The sequence below is a fragment of the Amblyraja radiata genome, chromosome 2 (assembly GCF_010909765.2).
Source record: "Amblyraja radiata isolate CabotCenter1 chromosome 2, sAmbRad1.1.pri, whole genome shotgun sequence".
NCBI classification, from domain to species: domain Eukaryota; kingdom Metazoa; phylum Chordata; class Chondrichthyes; order Rajiformes; family Rajidae; genus Amblyraja; species Amblyraja radiata.
In genome coordinates, this window is record NC_045957.1 from 9,629,052 (window position 1) to 9,654,877 (window position 25,826).

Genomic DNA, 25,826 nt, shown 5'->3' on the forward strand with positions numbered 1-25,826 from the left:
TCTTCAGTACTTCTCGGTGAGCCTGCATTTGAGTCCTTTCCATTTCTGAGCCTTCTGACACTGTAATATCACACCCAGTCTCCCCTGCTCCAAGGAATAATGATGCAGTCTGCCCAACTTCTCATTAACTCCACCCCTCACGTCCTGGCAACATCCTCGCAATTCTTGCACTCTTTCCAGCTTAATGAAATTCTTCCTACAGCTGGATGACCAAAACACAACACAATACTCCAAGTGTGGCCTGAAAAATGGCTTGTGTAACTGCAACATAACATCCCAACGCCTATACTCAATATCCTTTCTGATGGTCAGCATGCCAAGAACCTTCTTCACTGCCCTGTCTATCTTTATCACTACTTTCATGGAACAATGTACTTGCACTCCTAGATCCCTCTGTTCTTTTGAGAGCCATTTACTGTGTAAGTCCTGTCCTGGTTTAACTTACCAAATGAAACACCTCACATTTATTTAAATTGAACTCCATTTGCCATTCCTTGGCCCATTTACCCAGCTGATCAAGATCCCACTGTATTTTTTGGTAACATTGTTCACTGTCTATGAAATGACCTATTTTAGTGTTATCAACAAACTTCCTATCCATCCCTTGTAAACTGTGATCCAAATCATTGATATAAATGACAATGGCGCAACACCTAACTCAGAGGCACACCTCTAGTCACAGGCCTGCATTGCAACAACAACTTTCCACCATCATTCTCTGCTTCCTACCATCTACCCAATTACCTATCCAAGTCCAAGTACAAATCCTGCTCTCTCTGGATCACATGCAATCTAATGCTCTAAAGTAACCTTGTTGTGGAACCTTATCAAGGGCAATGCTGAAATCCAGGTAGATTACATCTACTACCCTGCCCCCATTGACGTTCTTAACTACTTCTTTAGATTGGCAAGACGTGATCTACCACACACAAAGCTATGCTGACTACCTCTAATGTACCCTTGTCTTTCCAAATGCATGTATATTATAATAGCATTAATAATCGGTCTGAAGAAGGGTCTAGACCCGAAACGTCACCCATTCCTTCGCTCCATAGATGCTGCCTCACCCGCTGAGTTTCTGCAGCATTTTTGTCTACCTTATATTATAATGGCAGTCTTTACGACGTTGTCAAAGTCCAACTTTGATCGCCATTACTCCTCAGGGATGGGTTGGAGGTATAGTTTACACACTCACAACACACTTAAGATAGTAAAAAACGAATCTTCCAAATGTTGTTTCATGATTAATTGGTCCTTTATTGAAGTAGTCCAGAGCAAAGAAATAATCCGCCACTTCATTCGCTGTTCCATTCATTTTATATGAATCATATGAAAGTTTCTTCTTATAAAAGTATGTTGTCTCATTAACTTGTGTGTGTCAAGATCATGTCATGAGTGTGAATGGTAAAGAACTATATTCTCACATTCCTTCCGAGACCCAACTGACTCCTAATCTATGAGTCTGCGCTGGTCTCCTCTAGAAAAAGACTCACCCCTTCTACGTATCAAATCCCACCTACAAAAGTACAGACAGATAAAAACTAAAATGTTCGACATGGTTATAATATGCTGATTTAAGCTTAATGGCTCCTACATATATTTTATACCTCAGAATGCCCTACAGTAACTTACCTACCACAGGTTTTAGGCTTATTTATCTATAGTTAGTAGCTTTTATTTTGCAGTCCTCAAATATAAACACAACTTCAGCTATCCTTTAGTCTTCCATCAACTCACCCATGGCAAATGATGATGCCAATTTCTCAGCCAGGGTCTAGCTTCCCACAGTGTCCGTAGATAGACCTGTTCAGGTACTGGAGATTTATCTACTGTAAAGAAGTGAATCTCACACACTTGTAACTTTACTTAACTCTTTAATAAACACACAGATTAAACATGATCCAGCACTAATTGCACGCAGTCTGTCACCGTGCTGGAGAGAGAGAGAGGAAGAGAGAGTGTTATTATACTTGAAAACTAAGGCGTGGTTAGTGGTACTGAGGTAGCTACATTATTGGTTGCATGCATAAACCATCTACATCCTTCCCCTTAGAAATCAGAATTGAAATAGAGCCATGGCAGTGTGATTATATACAATATACGAATCTAAACAAAGTCACCGTAGCGGACAGGCGGCTTAACAATGCGACCCGAACGCGTGCATACAACACCTTCCCCCCCCCCCATCAGAAAGAAGAGAAGGCGCAGCAGAAGTAGGCGAGAAAGTTAAACCAGGAGGAGACGCATCCGTAGCAGCAGTTAAAACAGGAGGAGACGCAGCCGGAGCAGGAGACACAGGAGGGGAGGGAAAACGTGCAGGAGGGGAGGCAAACCGGCCAGAACCTGGCGGCAGCGGTGGAGGAGAACGCAACAAGTGAGGGGTCTGGGGCATGCAGGGAGCAGCAGGAAAGCCGGCAGGGGCAGGCTGGGACCGCAGAGGTGGAGCACAAGGACCCGCAGGTGGAGGCTTCGGCTCGTTCACAGCCAACAGGTGTTGACGGCTCCGACGATAGACAGTCCCTTCATAGTCCACCAGGTAAGAACGAGGCGAATCAGCCACACCAACTACGGTCGCGAGACGGGAATAGCCGGTGCTAGTTTGCAACCGAACGACTTGCCCGGGCAGTAGGGACGTCAGCGGGCGGCAGGACCTGTCGTGGGAACGCCGTTGAACCTCACGCTTCTGTTCAATCCGCTGCTGGACAACGGCAGGCTCGAATACCTTGGGTAGCAGGGTCTGTTGAGCGATCGGCATAGGTGGCCTGGTTGTCCTCGACATCAGACGCTGGGCAAGGGAACCCATGGTCGGGTCACGGGAGATGTTATGGAGGTTAAGTAAGCCCAGGTAGAAATCGGAGTTAGACAGGCGGGTCTGCTCAAGCGGACCCTTAGCACTCCGCACGGCTCGCTCGGCAAGGCCGTTGCTTTGTGGATACTCCGGGCTGCTAGTGTAATGATGAAAGTTCCACTTGGCAGCGAAAGATTTGAATTCAGCGCTGGTAAATTGTCGGCCATTGTCAGTTTGTAAACGGACAGGGGCACCGAAGGTGGCGAAGTGCCTGCGCAGTCTGCTGATGACCATCTCGGAGGTGATTGAAGGAAGTAGGTCCACCTTGAACCAGTTGGAGTACGAGTCCACCAGGACAAGAAACTGCTTGCCCCGCCATTCGAATATGTCGGCAGCCAGCGATGTCCAGGGCATGGCAGGCGCCGGCTGCTGCAAAAGGGGCTGTCGCTGCTGGTGCGGGGCGAGGTTGTTGCAGGTGGAGCAGGAGGAAACTCGGTCCTTGATATATTTGGCCATACCAGGCCAGTAGAATTGTCCCTGAGCGTGAGAAATAGTGGCATCGACCCCAGGATGACCGCTATGGGCTGCGTTGTAGTAGAGATCATACAGAGAGGCCGGAACCACGACCTTGTGGCCTTTGACGATAACACCATCTTGGAGCACCAGCTCATCGCGGACCAGGGAGAACGGTTGGGCACCCGATGGCAAAGTTGTCCGTTTGTTGGGCCAGCCGCGCTTGATGACAGCTGCGAGCTGCTGCAACGCAGTGTCAGCGGCGGTGTGTTGGATCAGGCACTGAAGTTGCCTGGTTGGGACGATGTTGACGTTCAACACCAAGAGGTTTTCTTGCCCGTAGGGGTGGCGGTCACAGGAGGCCCGTGGGGCACGAGATAGAGTATCGGCCACATGCATTTCAGTGTCCTATTTGTAAACCAGATGGAAATCAAAACGTTGGAGCTGCAGCATCATGCGCTGCAGTCTGGCAGGGGCAACATGTATGGGCTTGCTAAGAATTGTCACTAGTGGCTGGTGGTGAGTCTCGACCGTGAATCTGCTGTGGAAAAGGAAATCTTTAAACTTGGAGCAAGCAAACACAACCGCGAGGGGCTCCTTCTCGATTTGAGCATACCGTTGCTCCGTGTCGGTCATGGTTCGCGAGGCATACGAAACAGGTAGCAGCGATCCGTCATCAAAGAGCTGCAGGCAAGCAGCACTGAGTCCAAAACGGGAGGCATCACAGGTAACAACAATGGGACGGCGCAGGTCAAAGAATTTAAGTGTCGGGGTGCTGGTCAGCTTAGATTTCAGAGATTCGAAAGCCTGTTGGTGTTGTGGGAATCAGGACCAGGCAGTGTCTTTTTTAGTTAGTTGCCTCAGGGGCGAGCTCAGCTCACTGAGATTAGGAATAAACTTACCGAGGTAATTGACCATGCCTAGGAAGCGTTGCAGACCGAGGACATCGGTTGGGGCTGGCATCTCGGAAATTGCAGCAGTCTTTTGTGGGTCAGGCTTTAGTCCATCAGAAGTGAAGATATGCCCGACGTAAGGCACTTCAGAGACGCCAAATCTGCACTTTTTTATGTTCAGTTTTAAATTGATCTGTCGGGCCCGGTCCAGGACCCGGCGCAGGTTTTTGTCATGTTCGGCGGCATTCTCCCCGTAGACTAGGATATCATCCACGATGATGGCGCACGGCATGCCAGCGAACAGCTGTTCCATGGACCTCTGGAACACCTCGCTGGCAGAGTTGATTCCGAATGGCATCCGCAGGAATTTGAATCTGCCATACGGAGTAGCAAACGTTGTAAGATCGGAGGAGCGTTTGTCGAGTGGTATTTGCCAGAAGGAACTTTTGGCATCGAGGACGGAGAAAACCGTGGCCTGGCCGACTTGAGCCGCAACATCTTCCACGGTTCTCATGGGGTAGTTCGGTCGCCTAATTGCGAGGTTCAGGTCCTTTGGGTTGATGCACACTCTTATCTCGTTCTTGTCCTTCTTTAGCGTGGCAACCATGGTGGAGACCCACTTGGTGGGCTCGCTAACTGCCTCCAGCACTCCCATCGCAACCATGCTCTTCAGCATCGATTCAACCTTGTCCTTCATAGCAAGGGGTACTCTGTGTGGTGCATGGACCACAGGCGCCACCTTTGGGTCGGTGGCGATCTTGTAGACGAAAGGCAGTTTGCCCAGCTCATTATCAAACAGGTCCGGGTACTCAGATATCGGATCCAACATCACCCGCACCTCATGGACAGTGCGGTCGAACGAGACTAGTCCCAGGTCCTGGCATGCCTGGTTGCCCAACAAAGTCACACAATCAGAGTCGAGAACATAGAACGTGAGAGCCCGCGATGACCTCTGCAGCACACAATTGAAAATGGCCTTGCCCACTGGTTTCAGCTCCTCGCCCCCGTAAGCATGTAAAATCGAACAGTCAGCACTTGGTTGCTCATTGTGCCTAATCTTTCTGAACAGGCTTGTTGACATAACATTGACCTTCGCCCCCGTGTCGAGCTTAGCGGAGAAGGTCGAATTGTTGACAGTAACAAGGACCGAAGGATCCGTGAGTCGAGCAGGTTCGTGTAGGAGTGTGAAAACACTAGCATCTCCTTGAGAACTAATTGGCTCAGAGTCGTGGGCAGTGTCGAGAGAGGACTGGGAACCAAACTCGCTATCAACTTGCACCAAGTTGTTTAGGACTTGTCTAGAAGCTGGGGGAAGTTTCCCACGGGAGTGGCAGACAGCCGAGAAATGGTTCAATTTCTTGCAGAAATTGCAGGATTTTCCGTAAGCCGGGCACTGCGACTGCATTGAATGCACATAACCGCAATTAGGGCATTTTTTAACGCCTTGGCCGCCGGGGACCTAGATGGCCTGCGACATGGGTCTGGTGTTAACTATGTTAGGACGTTGAGACCTGTTGAGACCAGTTAAATTAATCAATTTATTATCAGACCCCCGCTGTCCGAACAGCAAGTCAACGACTTCGGCTAACCTGCATGCGTGCATGGCTTCGGTTAGAGTAAGATCTGGTTTCCTCAATAGCTCCGATCGTAATTTCTGATCGAGCATCCCTGTCACTAGAATGTCTCTAGTAAGCTGTTCAGTCATATTATCAAACCGGCACCTCTGCTGCTGCTTTCTCGTAAAAAACTTGGCTCTCTCTAAAATGCGGTTAGAGGGCAGGTCACAAAGCTCAGCGAATTTTCGCAACAGACATACCGGGTCGTCGGCAGACTCTGCAGGTACTTGGACCTGATCATGTTCATCCCGGACCGCGGGACTGTAGGTGAAGGCTTGTGCTCTCCTCATGGCATCAGGACCAGCAAGATTTAGAAAAAGGGACGCTTTAACGGCATCAGGATCGTTGTGATGAGCAATGTTCATGTAGTGGGTAAAATCCATCTCAAAAGTCGCCCATCGCTCCGCTATGTCTGCATCAAAGACCAGGGGCGCGGGTTTGCAGCATGAGGATGCCAGGTGACACAAGGAGAGTGAAACTCCGACAAAGAAACAAACTCAAGAAATAAAACCCGATAAACAGGAGGCGCGAGAATTAACTTGCCGACACCATGTAAAGAAGTCAATCTCACACACTTGTAACTTTACTTAACTCTTTAATAAACACACAGATTAAACATGATCCAGCACTAACTGCATGCAGTCTGTCACCATGCTGGAGAGAGAGAGAGAGAGAGGAAGAGAGAGTGTTATTATACTTGATAACTAAGGCGTGGTTAGTGGTACTGAGGTAGCTACCTTATTGGTTGCATGCATAAACCATCTACATCTACCTTCATATATTTTATGACCTCCAGCAACCTCCACTGGAGGTTTGTGCACTGTCCCTGAGACATCAATATTAACATCCCCCAATTTCCCAGGTTTTCATGTAGAAATAAGGAACTGCAGATTCTGGTTTACAAACAAGGACACAAACATGCTGGAGTAACTCAGTAAGTCAGGCAGCATCTCCAAGGAGTTATTCCAGCACTTGGTGTCTTCCCTAGTTTGCATATCTTTCTCCACAGCAAAAACAAAGAATTATTCATGAAGGATCTCACCCATATCCTATGGCTCTGAACATAAAGGTCCTCTTTCATGGAATTTAATAACCGTTGGAGACAGCGGAGGAGGGTCAGGGCTTACCAAATCCCATAACGTTCCACACTCCACAGGGAGGGTTTCTGGTGGAAGCCGCTGATTGGTGGAAGCAGACTAGAGGAAGCAGCTGATTGGGTGCAACCTCAGGTGCAGTTTAAAGGGCAAGAGGGAGCAGCTGTTTGTGTCAGATACCTGCTGATTTCTCCCAGCAGTTTCTATTGGATTATACTGGTATCGGATCCAGGGTAAGGCGAGAGAATGACAGTCAGAGCAGTGTACTGTTCTGGATGTCAGATGTGGGAGGTCATGGTGGTGGATGGCCCTCCAGACGTCCACATCTGCACCAGGTGCAGAGAGGTGGGGCTCCTAAGGGACCGTATTAGGTTCCTGGAGCTGCAGCTCGATGACCTCTGTCTGGTCAGGGAGAGTGACGAGGTCATAGAGGGGAGTTATAGGGAGGTGGTCACTCCAAAACCACAGGAGAGAGACATGTGGGTCACGCTAAGGAAGGGCAAGGGGCAGAGGCAGGAACGAGGGAGTACTCCAATGTCGGTACACCTTGCAAATAAGTACTCCTGTTTGAGTACGGATGAGGATGACAGCCTACCCGGGGGTAGCAACAGCGGACGGGCCTCCAGCACAGAGACCGGCCCTGTTGCTCCGAAAGGTAGGGAAAAAAAGAAGAGGGCAATAGTAATTGGGGACTCTATTGTTAGGGGGTCGGATAGGCGTTTCTGTGGACGCAGTCAGGAGACCAGGATGGTGGTCTGCCTCCCTGGTGCCAAGGTCTCGGACGTGTCTCAACGCATCCAAGATATCCTGAAATCAGAGGGAGAGGAGCCTGAGGTCGTGGTACATATTGGTACAAATGACATAGGTAAAATAAGTGAAGAGGTCTTGAAGGGAGGATTTAGGGTGTTGGGAGGAGAGTTAAGGAAAAGGACCAAAAAGGTAACAATCTCAGGATTACTGCCTGTACCACGCGACAGTGAGAGTAGGAATGGAGCGAGGTGGAGGATAAATGCGTGGCTGAAAGACTGGTGCAGAGGGCAGGGATTCAAGTTTCTGGATCATTGGGACTTCTTTTGGGGAAGGTGGGACCTGTACAGAAAGGATGGGTTGCACTTGAACCCGAGGGAGACCAACATCCTGGTGGGGAAATTTGCAAAGGTCACTGGGGAGACTTTAAACTAGAATGGTTGGGGCGAGGGACTCAAATAGAGAAAGCTAGTAGACAGAATGGGAGGCAGGAAGCAGAAAAGGGAAGCACTCGGACACAAGAGGAGAAAGAAAAAAAAGGAAATAAACAGAGAAGAAGAGACGGGGGGTTTCTTAAATGTGCATATTTTAATGCTAGGAGCATTGTAAGAAAGGTGGATGAGCTTAGAGTCTGGATAGACACCTGGAAGTATGATGTTGTGGCGATCAGTGAAACATGGTTGCAGGAGGGCTGTGATTGGAAACTAAATATTCCAGGATTTTGTTGCTTCAGGTGTGATAGAATTGGAGGGGCAAGAGGTGGTGGTGTTGCATTGCTAGTCAGGGAAGATATTACAGCAGTGCTTTGGCAGGATAGATTGGAGGGCTCATCTAGGGAGGCTATTTGGGTGGAACTGAGAAGTGGGAAAGGTGTAGCAACACTTATAGGGGTGTACTATAGACTGCCAAATGGCGAACGAGAATTGGAAGAGCAAATATGTAAGGAGATAGCAGATATTAGTAGTAAGCACAAGGTAGTGATTGTGGGAGATTTCAACTTTCCACACATAGACTGGGAAACACATTCTGTAAATGGGCTGGATGGTTTGGAGTTTGTAAAATGTGTGCAGGATAGTTTTTTGCAGCAATACATAGAGGTACCTACTAGAGGAGGGGCAGTGCTGGACCTCCTGTTAGGAAACGAGACGGGACAGGTGGCGGAGGTATGCGTTGGGGAGCACTTCGGGTCCAGTGATCACAATACCATTAGTTTCAATATAATTATGGAGGAGGTCAGAACTGGACCTAGGGTTGAGATTTTTGATTGGAGAAAGGCTAACTTTGATGAGATGCGAGATGATTTAAAAGGAGTGGACTGGGACATTTTGTTTTATGGGAAAGATGTAGAAGAGAAATGGTGGACATTTAAAGGGGAAATTTTAAGAGTACAGAATCTTTATGTTCCTGTTCGGTTGAAAGGAAACAGTAAAAATTGGAAAGAGCCCTGGTTTTCAAGGGAAATTGGACATCTTGTTCGGAAAAAGAGGGAGATCTACAATAATCATAGGCAGCATGAAGTAAATGAGGTGCTTGTGGAGTATAAGGAATGTAAAAAGAATCTTAAGAAAGAAATTAGAAAAGCTAAAAGAAGATATGAGGTTGCTTTGGCAAGTAAGGTGAAAGTAAATCCAAAGGGTTTCTACAGCTATATTAATAGCAAAAGGATAACGAGGGATAAAATTGGTCCATTGGAGAAACAGAGTGGGCAGCTATCTGCAGAGCCAAAAGAGATGGGGGAGATATTGAACAATTTATTTTCTTCGGTATTCACCAAGGAGAAGGATATTGAATTATGTGAGGTAAGGGAAACGAGTAGAGTAGTTATGGATACTATGAGTTTCAAAGAAAAAGAAGTATTGACACTTTTGAAAAATATAAAAGTGGACAAGTCTCCAGGTCCTGACAGGATATTCCCTAGGACATTGAAGGAAGTTAGTGTAGAAATAGCCGGGGCTATGACAGAAATATTTCAAATGTCATTAGAAACGGGAATAGTCCCCGAGGATTGGCGTACTGCGCATGTTGTTCCATTGTTTAAAAAAGGTTCTAAGAGTAAACCTAGCAATTATAGACCTGTTAGTTTGACTTCAGTGGTGGGCAAATTAATGGAAAAGATACTTAGAGATAATGTATATAAGCATCTGGATAAACAGGGTCTGATTAGGAACAGTCAACATGGATTTGTGCCTGGAAGGTCATGTTTGACTAATCTTCTTGAATTTTTTGAAGAGGTTACTAGGGAAATTGACGAGGGTAAAGCAGTGGATGTTGTCTATATGGACTTTAGTAAGGCCTTTGACAAGGTTCCTCATGGAAGGTTGGTTAAGAAGGTTAAACTGTTGGGTATAAATGCAGGAATAGCAAGATGGATTCAGCAGTGGCTGAATGGGAGAAGCCAGAGGGTAATGGTGGATGGCTGTTTGTCGGGTTGGAGGCAGGTGACTAGTGGGGTGCCTCAGGGATCTGTGTTGGGTCCTTTGTTGTTTGTCATGTACATCAATGATCTGGATGAAGGGGTGGTAAATTGGATTAGTAAGTATGCAGATGATACCAAGATAGGGGGTGTTGTGGATAATGAAGAGGATTTCCAAAGTCTACAGAGTGATTTAGGCCATTTGGAAAAATGGGCTGAAAGATGGCAGATGGAGTTTAATGCTGATAAATGTGAGGTGTTACACCTTGGCAGGACAAATCAAAATAGGACATACATGATAAATGGTAGGGAATTGAAGAATACAGTTGAACAGAGGGATCTGGGAATAACCGTGCATAGTTCCTTGAAGGTGGAATCTCATATAGATAGGGTGGTAAAGAAAGCTTTTGGTATGCTAGCCTTTATAAATCAGAGCATTGAGTATAGAAGCTGGGATGTAATGTTAAAATTGTACAAGGCATTGGTGAGACCAAATCTGGAGTATGGTGTACAATTTTGGTCGCCCAATTATAGGAAGGATGTCAACAAAATAGAGAGAGTACAGAGGAGATTTACTAGAATGATGCCTGGGTTTCAACAACTAAGTTACAGAGATAGGTTGAATAAGTTAGGTCTTTATTCTCTGGAGCGCAGAAGGTTAAGGGGGGACTTGATAGAGGTCTTTAAAATGATGAGAGGGATAGACAGAGTTGATGTGATCAAGCTTTTCCCTTTGAGAATAGGGAAGATTCAAACAAGAGGACATGACTTCAGAATTAAGGGACAGAAGTTTAGGGGTAACATGAGGGGGAACTTCTTTACTCAGAGAGTGGTAGCGGTGTGGAATGAGCTTCCAGTGGAAGTGGTGGCGGCAGGTCCGTTGGTATCATTTAAGAATAAATTGGATAGGCATATGGATGAGAAGGGAATGGAGGGTTATGGTATGAGTGCAGGCAGGTGGGACTAAGGGAAAAAAATTGTTCGGCGCGGACTTGTAGGGCCGAGATGGCCTGTTTCCGTGCTGTAATTGTTATATGGTTATATATGGTTAATACAGATAAATGTGAGGTGTTGTATTTTGGGCAGTCTAACATGGGCAGGACCTACACAGTGAATTGTAGGGTGCAGCAGAGTGCTGTAGCGCAGTGGGATCTAGGAGTACAGGTGCATGGTTCCTTGAAGGTCGAGTCGCAGTTAGACAGGATGTACAAAAAGGCTTTTGGCACGTTGGTTTTCACCAGTCAGAGTATTGAGTATAGAAGTTGGGAGATAATGTTGCAGCTGTATAAGACGTTGGTGAGACCACATTTAGAATATTGTGTTCCATTCTGGGCACCATGTTATAGGAAAGATGTCGTCAAGCTGGAAAGGGTACAGAGAAGATTTACAAGGATGTTGCCAGGACAATAGGGTGTGAGCTATAGGGAGAGGTTGAGTAGGCTGGGACTCCATTCCCTGGAGAGCAGGAGGATGAGGTGTTATCTTATAGAGGTGTATGAAATCATGAAAGGAATAGATCAGGTAGATGCACAGTCTCTTGCCCTGAGTAGGTGAATCAGGGACATAGGTTAGGTATGTTGCAAAGCCTACCTGAAGCGTCGTTGAAAATCTGCCGCTGCGGGTGTGCGCGATTTTGGCGCCGTTTAGAGGGGGGCGGGTTTAAAACGCGATTTTCTCTAGGCTGTTCAAATCGAAGATGTTCAGCCTAGTTAATTATTAACGAAAAACCGCTGGAAGACCCCGTCGCAAAAGCTATTATTAGTTTTAAAGGCCTCGTATAATAGTTATAGTAGTTTAAAAATCAATCTCTAAACCCGCGACCGCCAGCAACCGCAGGGTCTCATAAAGCAAATAATTGAAGTTAGGCTGTATATTTTTACATTAAAAAGGGCTTCTAAAGATCCCTTTATACAAAGTTTAATATTGCGAGTAGCTCATTTTGGGCCCATTATATCCCGCAGTATTTTTCTCGGCATTTGGGGGCACAAATCTACCGCAATGTGAACGTTCTAAACCAGCGCGTTCCACAGGGACACACTGGAAAGCTGATTTAAATGGGCATTTATTTACAGCAATTGAACACTAAATTCCTTCCATTTGGTCTATAAATTAATGTAAATGAGATTTAAAAATCATGTTTTATTGTGAATTATTTGTGAATATTATTTGGACATTTAGGCTATTTAAAAATGTTAATCATTTATTAAGAAATGGATAGATGTTTAGATCTAGTAATTGAAGTCTGAAATTAGCTACAATTAGGTAACTAACTAATTATATGCTTTAATTTCAGGTCATCCAAGTAAGATTATTTTATATTTGTTTCAGAATGCTTCAATCTATGATAACTGAAAATTTCATTCAGTTCTCTTAATTTTTAAGAAAGTTATGGGCTTTTGACTGTTCACGATCACAGCTTTTTTGTTATGTCCATAGAAAATCAATAGGGAACAAGATGCTCATTTCCGAGTATGAAAATGGCCATAACTTTTTAAATACTTGAGATATGAAAGTGAATTAGGTGTCAAATTAAACTTATTTTTATGCTTTATCTAATGGGATAAATTACAGACTTGATTTTTAAAATCTCAAAATGTTGTAACATTGCTACATAGGTATAAGGTGAAGGGGAAAAGATTAAATAGGAATCTAAAGGGTAATTTTTTCACACAAAAGGTGGTGGGTGTATGGAACAAGCTGCCACAGGAGGTAGTTGAGGCAGGGATGATCCCAACTTTTAAGAAACAGTTAGATGGGTACATGGATAGGCAGGTGGGGCTAGTGTAGCTGGGACATGTTGGCCGGTGTGGGCAAGTTGGGCCGAAGGGCCAGTTTCCACACTGTATCACTCGATGACTCTATGGTCCTTGAGGGGCCATATTCTCCCCCTGGTTACTCTCTCTCTCCCCAAATATATTTAAAATCTCTTTGGATTCGACTTGTTGCCCTTCTGATTTATTAAGTATAATCCTGCGTCCCTTCTTCTCCTTCAGGGATTCATTTGATTCCAGCTGCCTGAAGCTGACTCACGCCTCCTTCTTTCTACTGACCAAGGCCTTAATATCTTTTGTCATCCACGGTCCCCTCCCCGTGTCAGCCGTGCCCTTCACTTGAACAGGACCATGCAATTCTTGAACTCTCGCTATCAGCTGGGAATTACATCATATGTGCGTGGGATGTTGATTTGAACTGTTTATTTGGAATCCGTGACTAGTTTAGGTAAATAGTGTTTTCTATAGAAAGACATGAAAGGTAGTTTAGCTAAATATTTTTTCAAAGCTTGGTACTATATTTTAATGGATAACTTTTTTTAAACTGATAAACTGATGATTAGAGTCATCGTCATACAATGTGGAAACAGGCCCTCTGGCCCAACTTGCTCAAACCGGCCAACATGTCCTAGCTACACTAGTCCCACCTGCCTGCGCTTGGCCCATATCCCTCCAAACTTGTCCTATCCATGTACCTGTCAAACTGTTTCTTAAACGTTGGGATAGTCCCAGACTCAACTACCTCCTCTGGCAGCTCGTTCCATACATCCACCACCCTTTGTGTGGAAAAGGTACCCCTCAGATTCCTATTAAATCTTTTCCCCTTCACTTTGAACCTATGTCCTCTGGTCCTCAATTCCCCTACTCTGGGCAAGCAATTCTGTGCATCTAATTGATGGGGCAAAATAGGGTTGTTGCTACACATGGGAGCTATTAACTTGCAAATGTCTTGTGCTGCGGAGGTTGTTACATTTTAAAATAAATGAATATGTGTCGGGTACACACACATTCCCCCCACTGCTAAGTTTTTACATAGAGGTTGGTAAGTGCTTGGAACATGCTGCTGGGGGTAATGGTGGAGGCGGTAAACATAGTAGCATTTACATGTAAGAGACTTTTGGAGAGGTGCATGCACATGCAGGCAAAGGAGAAAGAGGGATTATGTGCAAGCAGATACAAGTTGTTCTAGGCATATTGCTCGGCATAGCCATTGTCGGCCAAAGGACATGTTCCTGTGCTCTACTGTTCTATCATCAGGTCATAAGTGATAGGAGCAGAATGAGGCCACTTGGCCCATCAAGTCTACTCTGCCATTCAATCATGGCTGATCTATCTCTCCCTCCGAACCCCATTTTCCTGCCTTCTCCCCATAACCTCTGACACCCGTACTAATCAAGAATCTATCTATCTCTGCTTTAAAAATATCCGTTGTCTTGGTCTCCACAGCCTTCTGTGGCAAAGAATTCCACAGATTCACCACCCTCTGATTAAAGAAATTCCCCCTTCCTAAAAGAACACCCTTTAATTCTAAGGCTACCGGTAAATCCTCTAGACTCTCCCACTAAACATCCTCTCCACATCCACTCTATCCAAGCATTTCATTATTCTGTATGTTTCAATGTGGTCCCACCTCATTCTTCTAAACTCCAGAGAGTACAGGCCCAGTGCCGACAAATGCTCATCATATGTTAACCCACTCATTGCTGCGATCATTCTATGTTCGAAGAAGATACACCTGTCCTACACCTTCATTCTCACCTACATTCATAGACACCAGCAGCTATTCCAGGTGAGACAGGGGTTCATGTGCACCTCTTCCAACGTAATTGCTTGCTCTTTTCCCTGTCCTCCACCCACACTCTGTACACACACATTCCCCCCACTGTTTCTCACCATCCCAGTTACTCTGCTCCTCTCCCTTCATCAGTGTGCTTATCTCCCACCCCCAAATCCCCCATTTCCATTTTATTCACCCTCTTTCTCCTCCCCTCTCACACACGCCCCTTCCTCCAGCATTACATTACATTGCACTCCTCTTCTTTCCTTGTCTGACATCTATTTGTCTCCTTTTCACCTCTAGCCTTTGCCACTATTCCAATCAAGTTCCCTCACCTGTATCCACTTATCACTTAGGATAGACTTAAGGTGCCGGAGTAACTCAGCGGGACAGGCAGCAGCTCTGGAGAGAAGGAATGGGTGACGTTTTCACGTCGAGACCCTTCCTCTTGTTACTTGCCAAGATTGGTCGCAATCCCCAACTCCCTTTTCCAGCTTCCTCCACCACTCCACGCAACGTGAAGAAGGGTCGCGACCCAAAATGTGGTCTGTCCATTCCTTCCACAGATTCTGCCTGATCGGCTGTGTTCCTCCAGCACTATGTATTTTGTTCTTGCTACTGTTGTTGGTTTGCTTCTCCCTTCAATGAATTTGGAAGATTTTGTGGAGGGAGAATCAGTGGTATTTTTTCCAGAGCTTTGATGTGCCTGTTGTAGGTAGTCCATGTCTCAGAAGTAGAAAGGATACACACATTCATAATATGTTTAATGTTTATTGGGGGAACCTATGACCCTCCTGACCCAACCTTGTCCTCTATCCCTGACCATAAGTTGTCTGAAGAAGGGTCTCGACCCGAAACGTCACATATTGTAATAGTGTGAGCTGCGAGGAGGATGCTAGGAGGCTGCAGGGTGACTTGGATAGGCTGGGTGAGTGGGCAGATGCAGTGGCAGATGCAGTATAATGTGGATAAATGTGAGGTTATCCATGTTAATGGCAAGTACGAGAAGGCACATTATTATCTGAATGGTGTCAGATTAGGATAAGGGGAGGTGCAACGAGACATGGGGGTCAATGTACATCAGTAGCTGAAAGTAAGCATACAAGTATAACAAGCAGTGAAGAAAACTAAAGGCATGTTGGCATTCATAGTGAGATTATTGAGTATAGGAGCAAGGAGGTGCTATTGCAGTTGTACAGGGTCCTGATGAGACCACACCTGGAGTATTGTGTGCAATTTTGATCTCCTAATTTAAGGAAGGGCATTATTGCTATTGAGGGAGTGCAGTGTAGGTTCACCAGGTTAATTCCCGGGATAGCGGGACTGACATATGATGAAAGAATGGGTCGACTGGGCTTGTATTTACTGGAATTTAGAAGGATGCGAGGGGATCTTATAGAAACATATAAAATTCTTAACGGATTGGACGGGCTAGATACAGGAAAAATGTTCCCGATGTTGGGGGAGTCCAAAACCAGGGGTCACAGTTTAAGAATAAGTGGTAGGCCATTTAGGATGGAGATGAGGAAAAACGTTTTCACCCAGAGTTGTGAATGTGGAATTCTCTGCCGCAGAAGGCAGTGGAGGCCAATTCACCCGATGTTTTCAAGTGAGAGTTAGATATAGCTCTTAGGGCTAAAGGAAACAAGGGATATGGGGAGAAAGCAAGATCAGCGTACTGATTTTGGATGATCAGTCATGATCATTGAATGGCGGTCTTGGCTTGAAGGGCCGAATGGCCTACTCCTGCACCTATGTTCTATGTTTCTATGTTTCTATATTCCTTTGCTCCAGAGACGCTGTCTGAGTTACTCCAGCTTTTTGTGTCTGTCTTCGGTTTAATCCAGCATTTGCAGTTCCTTCCTACACAATTTAGCCTCTTTAACTGATAGAAGACCTATACGAAGATGATTAATATCGTGCTTCAGTCCTGCCCAAGTGGTTGAATCCAGTTATCCTGCTTGTCCTCATCAGGTCATTGGGCCACTGAGATTTGTCCTGCATTTTGCTTACCAAAGGCAGCATTGCCATTACCGGCAGTGTCCATATGAAGTGAAACTGTTTTATCGGAAAGGTGTGCAGGTCTCACTCCCATGAATATCCATCTTTTTTATCCTTGAAGGGCACAAAAAACTGGAGTAACTCAGCGGGTCAGACAGCATATCTGGAGAAAAGGAATAGGCGATGCTTTGGTTTGGGACTTTTCGTCAGACTGAGAGGGGAAATGAGAGATAGAGACAGTGATGTAGTGAGATGAAGAACAAATGAATGAAAGGTATGCAAAAAAGTAACGATGATAAAGAAAAGAGGCCATCGTTAGCTGTGGGCTAGGTGAAAACGTGTTACAGACAATGAGACTCAACAAGACAACTTTGAAGCTGGTACGACTTGGGTGGATGTGGGATGGAGAGAGAGGGGATGCAAGGATTACTTGAAGTTAGAGAAATCAATATTCATACTGCTGGGTTGTAAGCTGCCCAAGTGAAATATGAGGGATGGAGAGAGTGGGGATGCAAGGATTACTTGAAGTTAGAGAAATCAATATTTATACAGCTGGGTTGTAAGAAACCCCACCTTGTCTCAACCTTGTGTTTGTCTTATATAATATTATGATCAGCAAAGTTTTTTGTTACCTCCTTGCAGTGGATCATGACATTTTAAAATTTCTATCGCTTGATGTTGCGAAGGGCATTCTCACAAAGTCACGGAGTTGTTCTGGACAGACATCTTCTGGCATCCAGTGTTGAGCTATTAGAGTACTCGTCCGCTGTTCCCTCAGATTGTTCTGCATAGTTGCTCTTCGAAGCATCTGGAACATATCCATCTCTCCACCTGTTCCGCGCTCCCATCTTACACTGGGCATTAATGAGGTTTTAAATGAGCTGACTTCATGAAGTATAATAAGGTCCACAATGCAAGCCTTCAGTTGCTGGATGTGCCAACTCGGGTGTACCAATTGCGACTCAAAGCAAGAGATTTGTTAGAAACAAATTGACCCCACACTGTTATTTATAGAACAGTGAGCCTATAAGTACAATGATTAGAATTTAGAATTTAGAAGATTGAGGGGGGATCTTATAGAAACTTACAAAATTCTTAAGGGGTTGGACAGGCTAGATGCAGGAAGATTGTTCCCGATGCTGGGGAAGTCCAGAACAAGGGGTCACAGTTTAAGGATATGGGGGAAATCTTTTAGGACCGAGATGAGGAAAACATTTTTCGCACAGAGAATGGTGAATCTCTGGAATTCTCTGCCACAGAAGGTAGTTGAGGCCAGTTCATTGGCTATATTTAAGAGGGAGTTAGATGTGGCCCTTGTGGCTAAAGGGATCAGGGGGTATGGAGAGAAGGCAGGTACAGGATACTGAGTTGGATGATCAGCCATGATCATATTGAATGGCGGTGCAGGCTCGAAGGGCTGAATGGCCTACTCCTGCACCTATTTTCTATGTTTCTATGTTTCTATGTTTCTATGTTTCTATTAGATTACATGATTTGATTATAATGCTCGTGTACAGTTACAGAAATGAAAAATCAGTATCCATCAACCTCGTGCTAATTTGCACAAGATCCGAGGCAGCAAGATGACGCAGGTATGTGTAGGAAGGAACTGCAGATGCTGGTTTACACCCAACATAGACCCAAAGTGCTGAGTAACTCAGCGGAACAGGCAGCATCTCTGGAAAAAGGAATGGGTGAAGTTTCAGGTCGAGACCCTTCTTCAGACTGAGAGTCAGGGGAGAGGGAGACACAGAGATATGGATAGGAAAGGTGTGAAAACGAGAGATCAAAGGGGACGAAGGTCAAGGAAAATGTAGAATGGATCATTGACAGCTAGTGGAAGGCGACAACGAAGCACACAGAGATAAAATTTAATCAGGAGGACAGTCAGACTGGTTGGAGAACTAGGATGGGGGAGGGATGGAGAGAGAGAGGGAAAGCAAGGGTTGCTTGATGTCAGAAGCTAATATTCATACCGCTGGGTTGTAAGCAGCCAAAGCGAAATATGAGGTCCTGTTCCTCCAATTTGCGTTAGAAAATACACCACAGAAATAGGCTCTTCTTTCCACCACATCTATGCAGACCATCAATAACCTCTCTGTATGAATCCCATTTACCAGCACTTGGTTTCTGACCTATAATGTGCAGGAAGGAACTGCAGATGCTGGTTTAAACCAAAGATAGCCACAAAAAGCTGGAGTAACTCAGAGAGTCAGACAGCATCTCTGGAGACAGGAAATAGGTGACGTTTCGGGTTGAGACCCTTCTTCAGACCTGTAATGAATCTTCAGATGTATAATGATTGACAATTCAAGTGCTTGGCCAGTTGCTTCTCAAACGTTGTGTGACTATCTGCCTCCGCCCTTACACTGCCAGTGTGCTCCAGATCTTAATCACCCTCGGGGTGAAGAATATTCGTCCTCAGTTTGCCTCTAAACTTCCTACACTTTGCCTTAAACCTGTCTGGTCTCAGCCAATTTTCTTAATATTTACCCTTATCTATGACACTGGGAATTTTGCATTCCTTAGTACATTTTCCTTTTCTAGGATGTGGCAGGTAATATTAAGAATTTCTGACTTCAATTCCTTCATTTTGGTATAGTACGGTACTTTGTTAGTCACATGTACTGAGGTACAGATAAATAATTTTTTTGTATACAGTGCAAGTATCACTGTACATAAGCACTTGAGATCCATATTAGATTAGTATCTCAGATACAATATGTGTATAGCAGTAGTACACAGAAACGGGATACAGAGTCGCCAGTTTAGTGCCATTTTCAAGTCCCAGTTGTAGTAAGTGCAGGGATCGAGACCTGACCATGAAGGTCTGTTGTCCTGGCGGCCTGGCCAAGCGTAGCCGTTGGAGTCCTTCGCCGCTACACCGCTGTTGGCCGCCTGTGGTCCATGTGCACGGCTTCTTGGCAGTGCACCCGGTCCAGCCGAGCCCCAGGCTTTTGCAGGGCCTCCTGCGGCCCACTCCTCTGTCGAGGCACCGCACTGCCTCCTGCTCCCTGGCCCTCAAGGTGGGCTCCCGTAGATCCTTGATGTGTGACGGGCGAGTCGGGCCGACCGGGCGGGTGGGACCTCTGTCCACAGCGTGCGGGTCCCCGGTCTCTGGCAGGCAAGACCCCAGTCAATTTTTAGTAGGAATACCATTAGTTTCCAGGGCCTGTTCTTTATCAGTTGGAATATCAGCTCATCAGGAAGGCCATCTCTGTCCTGGGGGTGGAGTTGAATTCATGGGAGGTGGTCTTGGAGGGGAGGATGCTCCTCAAACTGCGGAGCATCTTGGACAATGCAGCTCACCCCCTCCATGACACACTGGTCAACCTGAGGAGCACCTTCACCAACAGACTGGTTCCACCAAGATGCAGCACAGAACGCCACAGGAGATCCGTTTTCCCTGTGGCTATCAAACTCTACAACTCCTCCCCCTTCTGTTGTGGGTAGACTGACTCCCCTTCCCCCCCACCAATCTATGCAAATCCCCAATCCTGGACTTTCCACTTGTCACTTTAATTTAATGTTCCATGTATTTTGTGTTTTATGACTGTTGGTAGACCAATTTTCCTCCTGGGATGAATAAAATTCTATCATATCGTATTGTATCATTATCATATCATTATCATTTCGTATCATATCATATTGTATATGCCTGTTTGACTGTTGGTCAGTTTTCTGTGGACTGAAGTCCAGGCAACTATTATCAAGGACAGTATTGGGGTTGAGCGTTTTTTGTCAAAATGTTCCTTTCACTGAGCGTTAACTACTCTCTCTTCTTGATAAATTGACGTCTGTTCCCCATCTCTCAGTGGAGCAGGCTTTTGGGTGTTTGTTCTATAGATAGACTTGACAGCATCCAAAGACTAAAGACTTGCTGGACTTCTTGTGCACTTTCCACCCACCATCTGTTCTATTGTTTGCTGGTTACCTCTCGGTCTGCAGTCTTCAGTTTCCTGTGGAGATATTTTCTCATCCCTTGAAGCATCCAATCCCAGAATGTCATGTGTTTTTCATTAATTAGCTTCTGGATCTTGGAGTCGTTCTTGGAGCTGGTTAAACCAGCTGCGATTTTAACCAATGGATCCAAAATACTGCAATTCAATGCAATTCAGAAGGATGAGAGTGGATCTTATAGAAACATGTAAAATTCTTAAGGGATTGGACAAGCTAGATGCAGGAAAAATTACCCCCATGTGGGGGAGTCCAGAACCAGGGGTCACAGTTTAAGAATAAGGCGTTGGCCATTTTGGACTGAGATGAGGAAAAACCTTTTCACCCAGAGAATTGTGAATCTGTGGAATTCTCTGCCACAGAGGGCAGTGGAGGCCAATTCACTGGATGCTTTCAAGAGAGAGTTAGATAGGGCTCTTAAAGATAGCGGAGTCAAGGGATATGGGGAGAAGGCAGGAACGGGGTACTGATTGTGGATGATCAGCCATGATCACAGTGAATGGTGGTGCTGGCCCAAAGGGCCGAATGGCCTACTCCTGCACCTATTGTCTATTGATATCATGGCCAGGGTGGTTCGGATGTTTGATGCACACTTGAGGCAACGGTTCCTGTGGATCACTTCGATACCAATAATGGACCGGGCAATGCCCAACCACTTTCTCCATTCTAGTGAGTCTCGTTTGCTGCCACAGAATCTCCTGTCCATCCCTCCGGCTAATGAGTTGCTTATCAGTATAGCCACATCTGATATCACTGTATTCTGCTGTGTCAATGCCAGACCCTGGTACCACTGACCTGACTGCTGTTCTCCCCTGTATACTGTATACTGATTTTGGAGGGGAATAGACACAAGAGGTTTCTGCACTGTCTACCTACTCTCCTTTCTGGTGAACTTAATTTCATAAGTGATAGGAGCAGAATCAGGCCATTCGGCTCAAGTCTACTCTGCCGTTCAATCATGGCTGATCTTTCTCTCCCTTCAAACCCCATTCTCCTGCCTTCTCCCCATAACCCCAACTAATCAAGAACATATCTATCTCTGCCTTAAAAATATCCACTGACTTGGCCTCCACAGCCTTCTGTGGCAAAGAATTCCACAGATTCACCACCCTCTGACTAAATACATTTCTCCTCATCTCCTTCCTAAAAGAACATCCTTTAATTCTGAGACTATGACCTCTAGTCCTAGACTCTCCCACTAGTGGAAATATCCTATCAAAATCCACTCTATCCAAACCTTTCACTATTTAGAAACATAGAAACATAGAAAATAGGTGCAGGAGTAGGCCATTCGGCCCTTCGAGCCTGCACCGCCATTCAATATGATCATGGCTGATCATCCAACTCAGTATCCCGTACCTGCCTTCTCTCCATACCCCCTGATCCCCTTAGCCACAAGAGCCACATCTAACTCCCTCTTAAATATAGCCAATGAACTGGCCTCAACTACCTTCTGTGGCAGAGAATTCCAGAGATTCACCACTCTCTGTTCTTCTCATCTCGGTCCTAAAAGACTTCCCCCTTATCCTTAAACTGTGACCCTTTGTTCTGGAATTTAGTACAGAATTTCATTCTGCGAGAAACCCCAAATTCCATTTTCCTGCCTTCTTCCCATAACACTTGACACCCGTCTGAAGAAGGGTCTCGACCCGAAACATCACCATTTCCTTCTCTCCAGATATGCTGCCTGTCCCGCTGAGTTACTCTAGTTTTTTTGTGTCTATCTTCAGTTTAAACCAGCATCTGCAGTTCCCTCCTACACTAATCAAGAACTTGTCTATCTCTGCCTTAAAAATATCCACTGACTTGACCTCCACAGCCTTCTGTGGCAATGAGTTCCACAGGTTAACTACCCTATGACCAAAGAAGTTCTTCCTCATCTCCTTCCTTAAAGGAATGTCCTTTAATTCTGAGGCTATGACCTCCAGTCTTAGACTCTCCCACTAATGGAAACATCCTCTCCACATCCACTCTATCCAAGCCTTTCACTACCTGGTATGTTTCAATGAGGTACCCCCTCATCCTTCTAAACTCTAGTGCACCCCCAAGAGACTTGTCACCATCCAGAGCCAAGCAACTTGTTTTACTGGCATCCCGTCAACCAACTAAACATTTACTCCTTACACCTTTCGAGCACAATCGTCGCGGTGTGCATCATTTACAAAGTGCACGCCTGTTACTTACCTAGCCTAATCTGACAGCAGCTCATAAACCCACAATCTCCATCGCCAAGAAGGACTGGAGCAGCAGGTGGAACACCACTGCCGATAGGTTCCCCTAAACCTCATATACTGTCCTGACTTGCAAAGCGTTTGCTGTCATTTCATCATCGCTGGGTCAAATGCAAGGTACACTGTGAGCAACAGCAGTGTGGAACTTCTTTCACCCGAAGGACTGCAGCGCCTCAACGAGTCTCACCAGTAGGACGGCACGGTGGCACAGAGGTAGAGTTCACGTTCACATGTTATAGGAGTAAATTTAGGCCATTCGGCCCATCGCATCTACTCCGCCATTCAATCCTCCGACTATAGAAGTTCCTCCTCACCTCCTTTCTAAAAGAGCGCCGTTTAATTCTGAGGCTATGACCTCTGGTCCTAGACTCTCCCACCAGTGGAAACATCCTCTCCACATCCACTCTATCTATGCCTTTCATTATTCTGTAAGTATCAATGAGGTCCCCCCTTAACCCTCTAAACTCCAGTGAGTACAGGCCCAGTGCTGTTAAGCGCTCATCATATGCTAACCTACTCATTCCTGGGATCATTCTTGTAAACCTCCTCTGGACCCTCTCCAGAGCCAGCACATCCTTCCTCAGATATGGGGCCCACATTTGCTTACAGTACTCCAAATGTGGCCTGACCAGCGCGTTATAGAGCTTCAGCGTTACATCTCTGATTACATCATCCTGGGTGACCATAAGATTTGGTCTGCTACAGAGATCGTGATCGTCAAACACCCTTTCTGTCAGCCAGCTAATGGTATTGTAGCGAAGTTGAATTTCACCAGCCATGCCCCATTTTCCTGGATAGTAGAAAATAGAAAGTGGACCAGACTTCCTGGAGTCTAATCGCAGGCTTCACAGAGGATGTTGCTGTACATCTGGGGCTGGCTAGCAGGGGACTTCTGTTTCACGGATGTTGAGTGTAAAAGCCATCTCACCTTTGCATTACAAGTTTGCAAATTATAGCAGTAGAATTAGGCCATTCGGCCCATCGAGTCCACTCCGCCATTCAATCATGGGTGATCTCTGCCTCATAGTCACGTTTTCCTGCCTTCTCCCCATGACCCTAGACACCCGTTCTCATCAAGAATGTGTCTATCTCTGCCTTAAAAATATCCACTGACTTGGCCTCCACAGCCCTGTGTGGCAATGAGTTCCACAGATGAACTACCCTCTGACTAAAGACGTTCCTCCTCATCTCCTTTCTGAAAGAGCGCCCTTTAATAATGAATTGCCCAAGTTAATGATGACTTGCAGCAAGGCTTCCAGATGCAAGGCCTATCCCTTATTCTTAAACTGTGCCCCCTGGTTCTGGACTCCCCCAACATCGGGAATATGTTTCCTGCCTCTAGCGTGTCCAATCCCTTAATAATCTTATATGTTTCAATAAGATACCCTCTCATCCTTCTAAATTCCATTGTATATCAAGCCCAGTCGCTCCCTTCCATCAACATATGACAGTCCCGCCATCCCAGGAATTAACCTTGTGAACCTACGCTGCACATCCTCAATAACAAGAATGTCCTTCCTCAAATTTGGAGACCAAAACTGCACACAATACTCCAGGTGTGGCCTCACCAGGACCCTGTACAACTACAGAAGAACCTCTTTGCTCCTATACTCAACGCCTCTCGTTATGTAGGCCAACATGCCATTAGCTTTCTTCACTGCTTGCTGTATCTGCATGCTTACTTTCAGTTTGTTTAAGAAGGAACTGCAGATGCTGGAAAATCGAAGGTAGACAAAAATGCTGGAGAAACTCAGCGGGTGAGGCAGCATCGATGGAGCGAAGGAAATAGGCAATGTTCCGGGCCGAAACCCTTCTTCAGACTGAAGAAGGATTTCGGCCTGAAACGTTGCCTATTTCCTTCGCTCCATAGATGCTGCCTCACCCGCTGAGTTTCTCCAGCATTTCTGCTTACTTTCAGTGACTGATAAACAAGGACACCCAGATCTTGTTGTACTTCCCCTTTTCCTAACTTGACGCCATTCAGATAATAATCTGCCTTCCTGTTCTTGCCACCAAAGTGGATAACCTCACATTAATTAAATTAATTAATTAATTAATTTATCCTCATTGAACTGCATCTGCCATGCATCTGCCCACTCAAACTGTTGTAATTTGGAAGAAGACCTGAGAATTGTTACATCTCGATTCATGATTAACCTCTTCCCATCAACCATCAGGCTCCTCAAGTCATAGAATCAAACATGGAAACCGGCCCTTCAGCCCAACTTGTCCATATTGATCAAGATGCACCATCTAAGCTCGTCCCTTGTACCTGTGTTTGGCCCATATCCCGCTAAATGGGATATCTTTCCTACCCATCTACCTGTCCAAGTGTCTTTTAATTGTTGTTATAGTACCTGCCTCAACTACTTCCTCTGGCAGCTCATTTCATGCACCCATTAACCTCTTCGATGGGCCGAATGGCCTAATTCCGCTCCTATAACTTGTGAATTTGTGAACTTGTGTGAAAATCAGTTTACATTCCAATTCAATATATCAATTGTGTTCCAGATCAAAGCTGACTCTGTAGTGCTCCAGCAGTCTCCTGGAGTCCCTCGAGTCTCCATCCGAAGTTAATTGTTGCAATCACAAGGGATTTGTGGAGCAGTGCTGTCTCTCGTTATGGTTTTAATTGGCCTGCAAATATGCTCTGAGGAGATCACACCTTATTATTGTCATGTATGAATCGGTGGGTACAGATTTTTTGTAATAAAATTAAAAATTAAAAGTTCAATTTTGTCATTCATGAAACAGTGTTTGAAGTTATACTTAAAGGTAGAAAATGCTTGGGCGTTATTGGTTTATGGTTACCTCCTGGACTTAAAGCTCAATGACTGTACGAATGCTGGAAATACTCTGCAAGTCAGGTAGCATCTGTGAAGAAAGAAATATTTAATATTTAATAAGTCTTTTCACCAAAATTAAGAAAAGTTAAAGATTTGTAAAATGCAGCATAATGGTCAGGGAGCATAGAACAAGACTATGTGTATTGGAAGGAACTATAGATGCTGGCTTAAACCGAAGA

The 25,826-nt window shown here is 45.4% G+C and overlaps 1 protein-coding gene across 2 annotated transcripts in view; it reads left to right on the plus strand.

Moving 5' to 3' along the window:
• Positions 1-25,552, plus strand: part of LOC116986433 (integrin beta-1-like) — a 136,216-nt gene extending 110,664 nt beyond the window's left edge. For both annotated transcript variants that reach the window (XM_033041972.1, XM_033041979.1), the window contains exon 15: positions 25,313-25,552. In XM_033041972.1, the coding sequence (XP_032897863.1) occupies positions 25,313-25,378 (66 nt within the window). In that variant the 3' untranslated portion in view covers positions 25,379-25,552. The remainder of the gene's footprint in view (positions 1-25,312) is intronic.
• Positions 25,553-25,826: the final 274 nt, after the last annotated feature.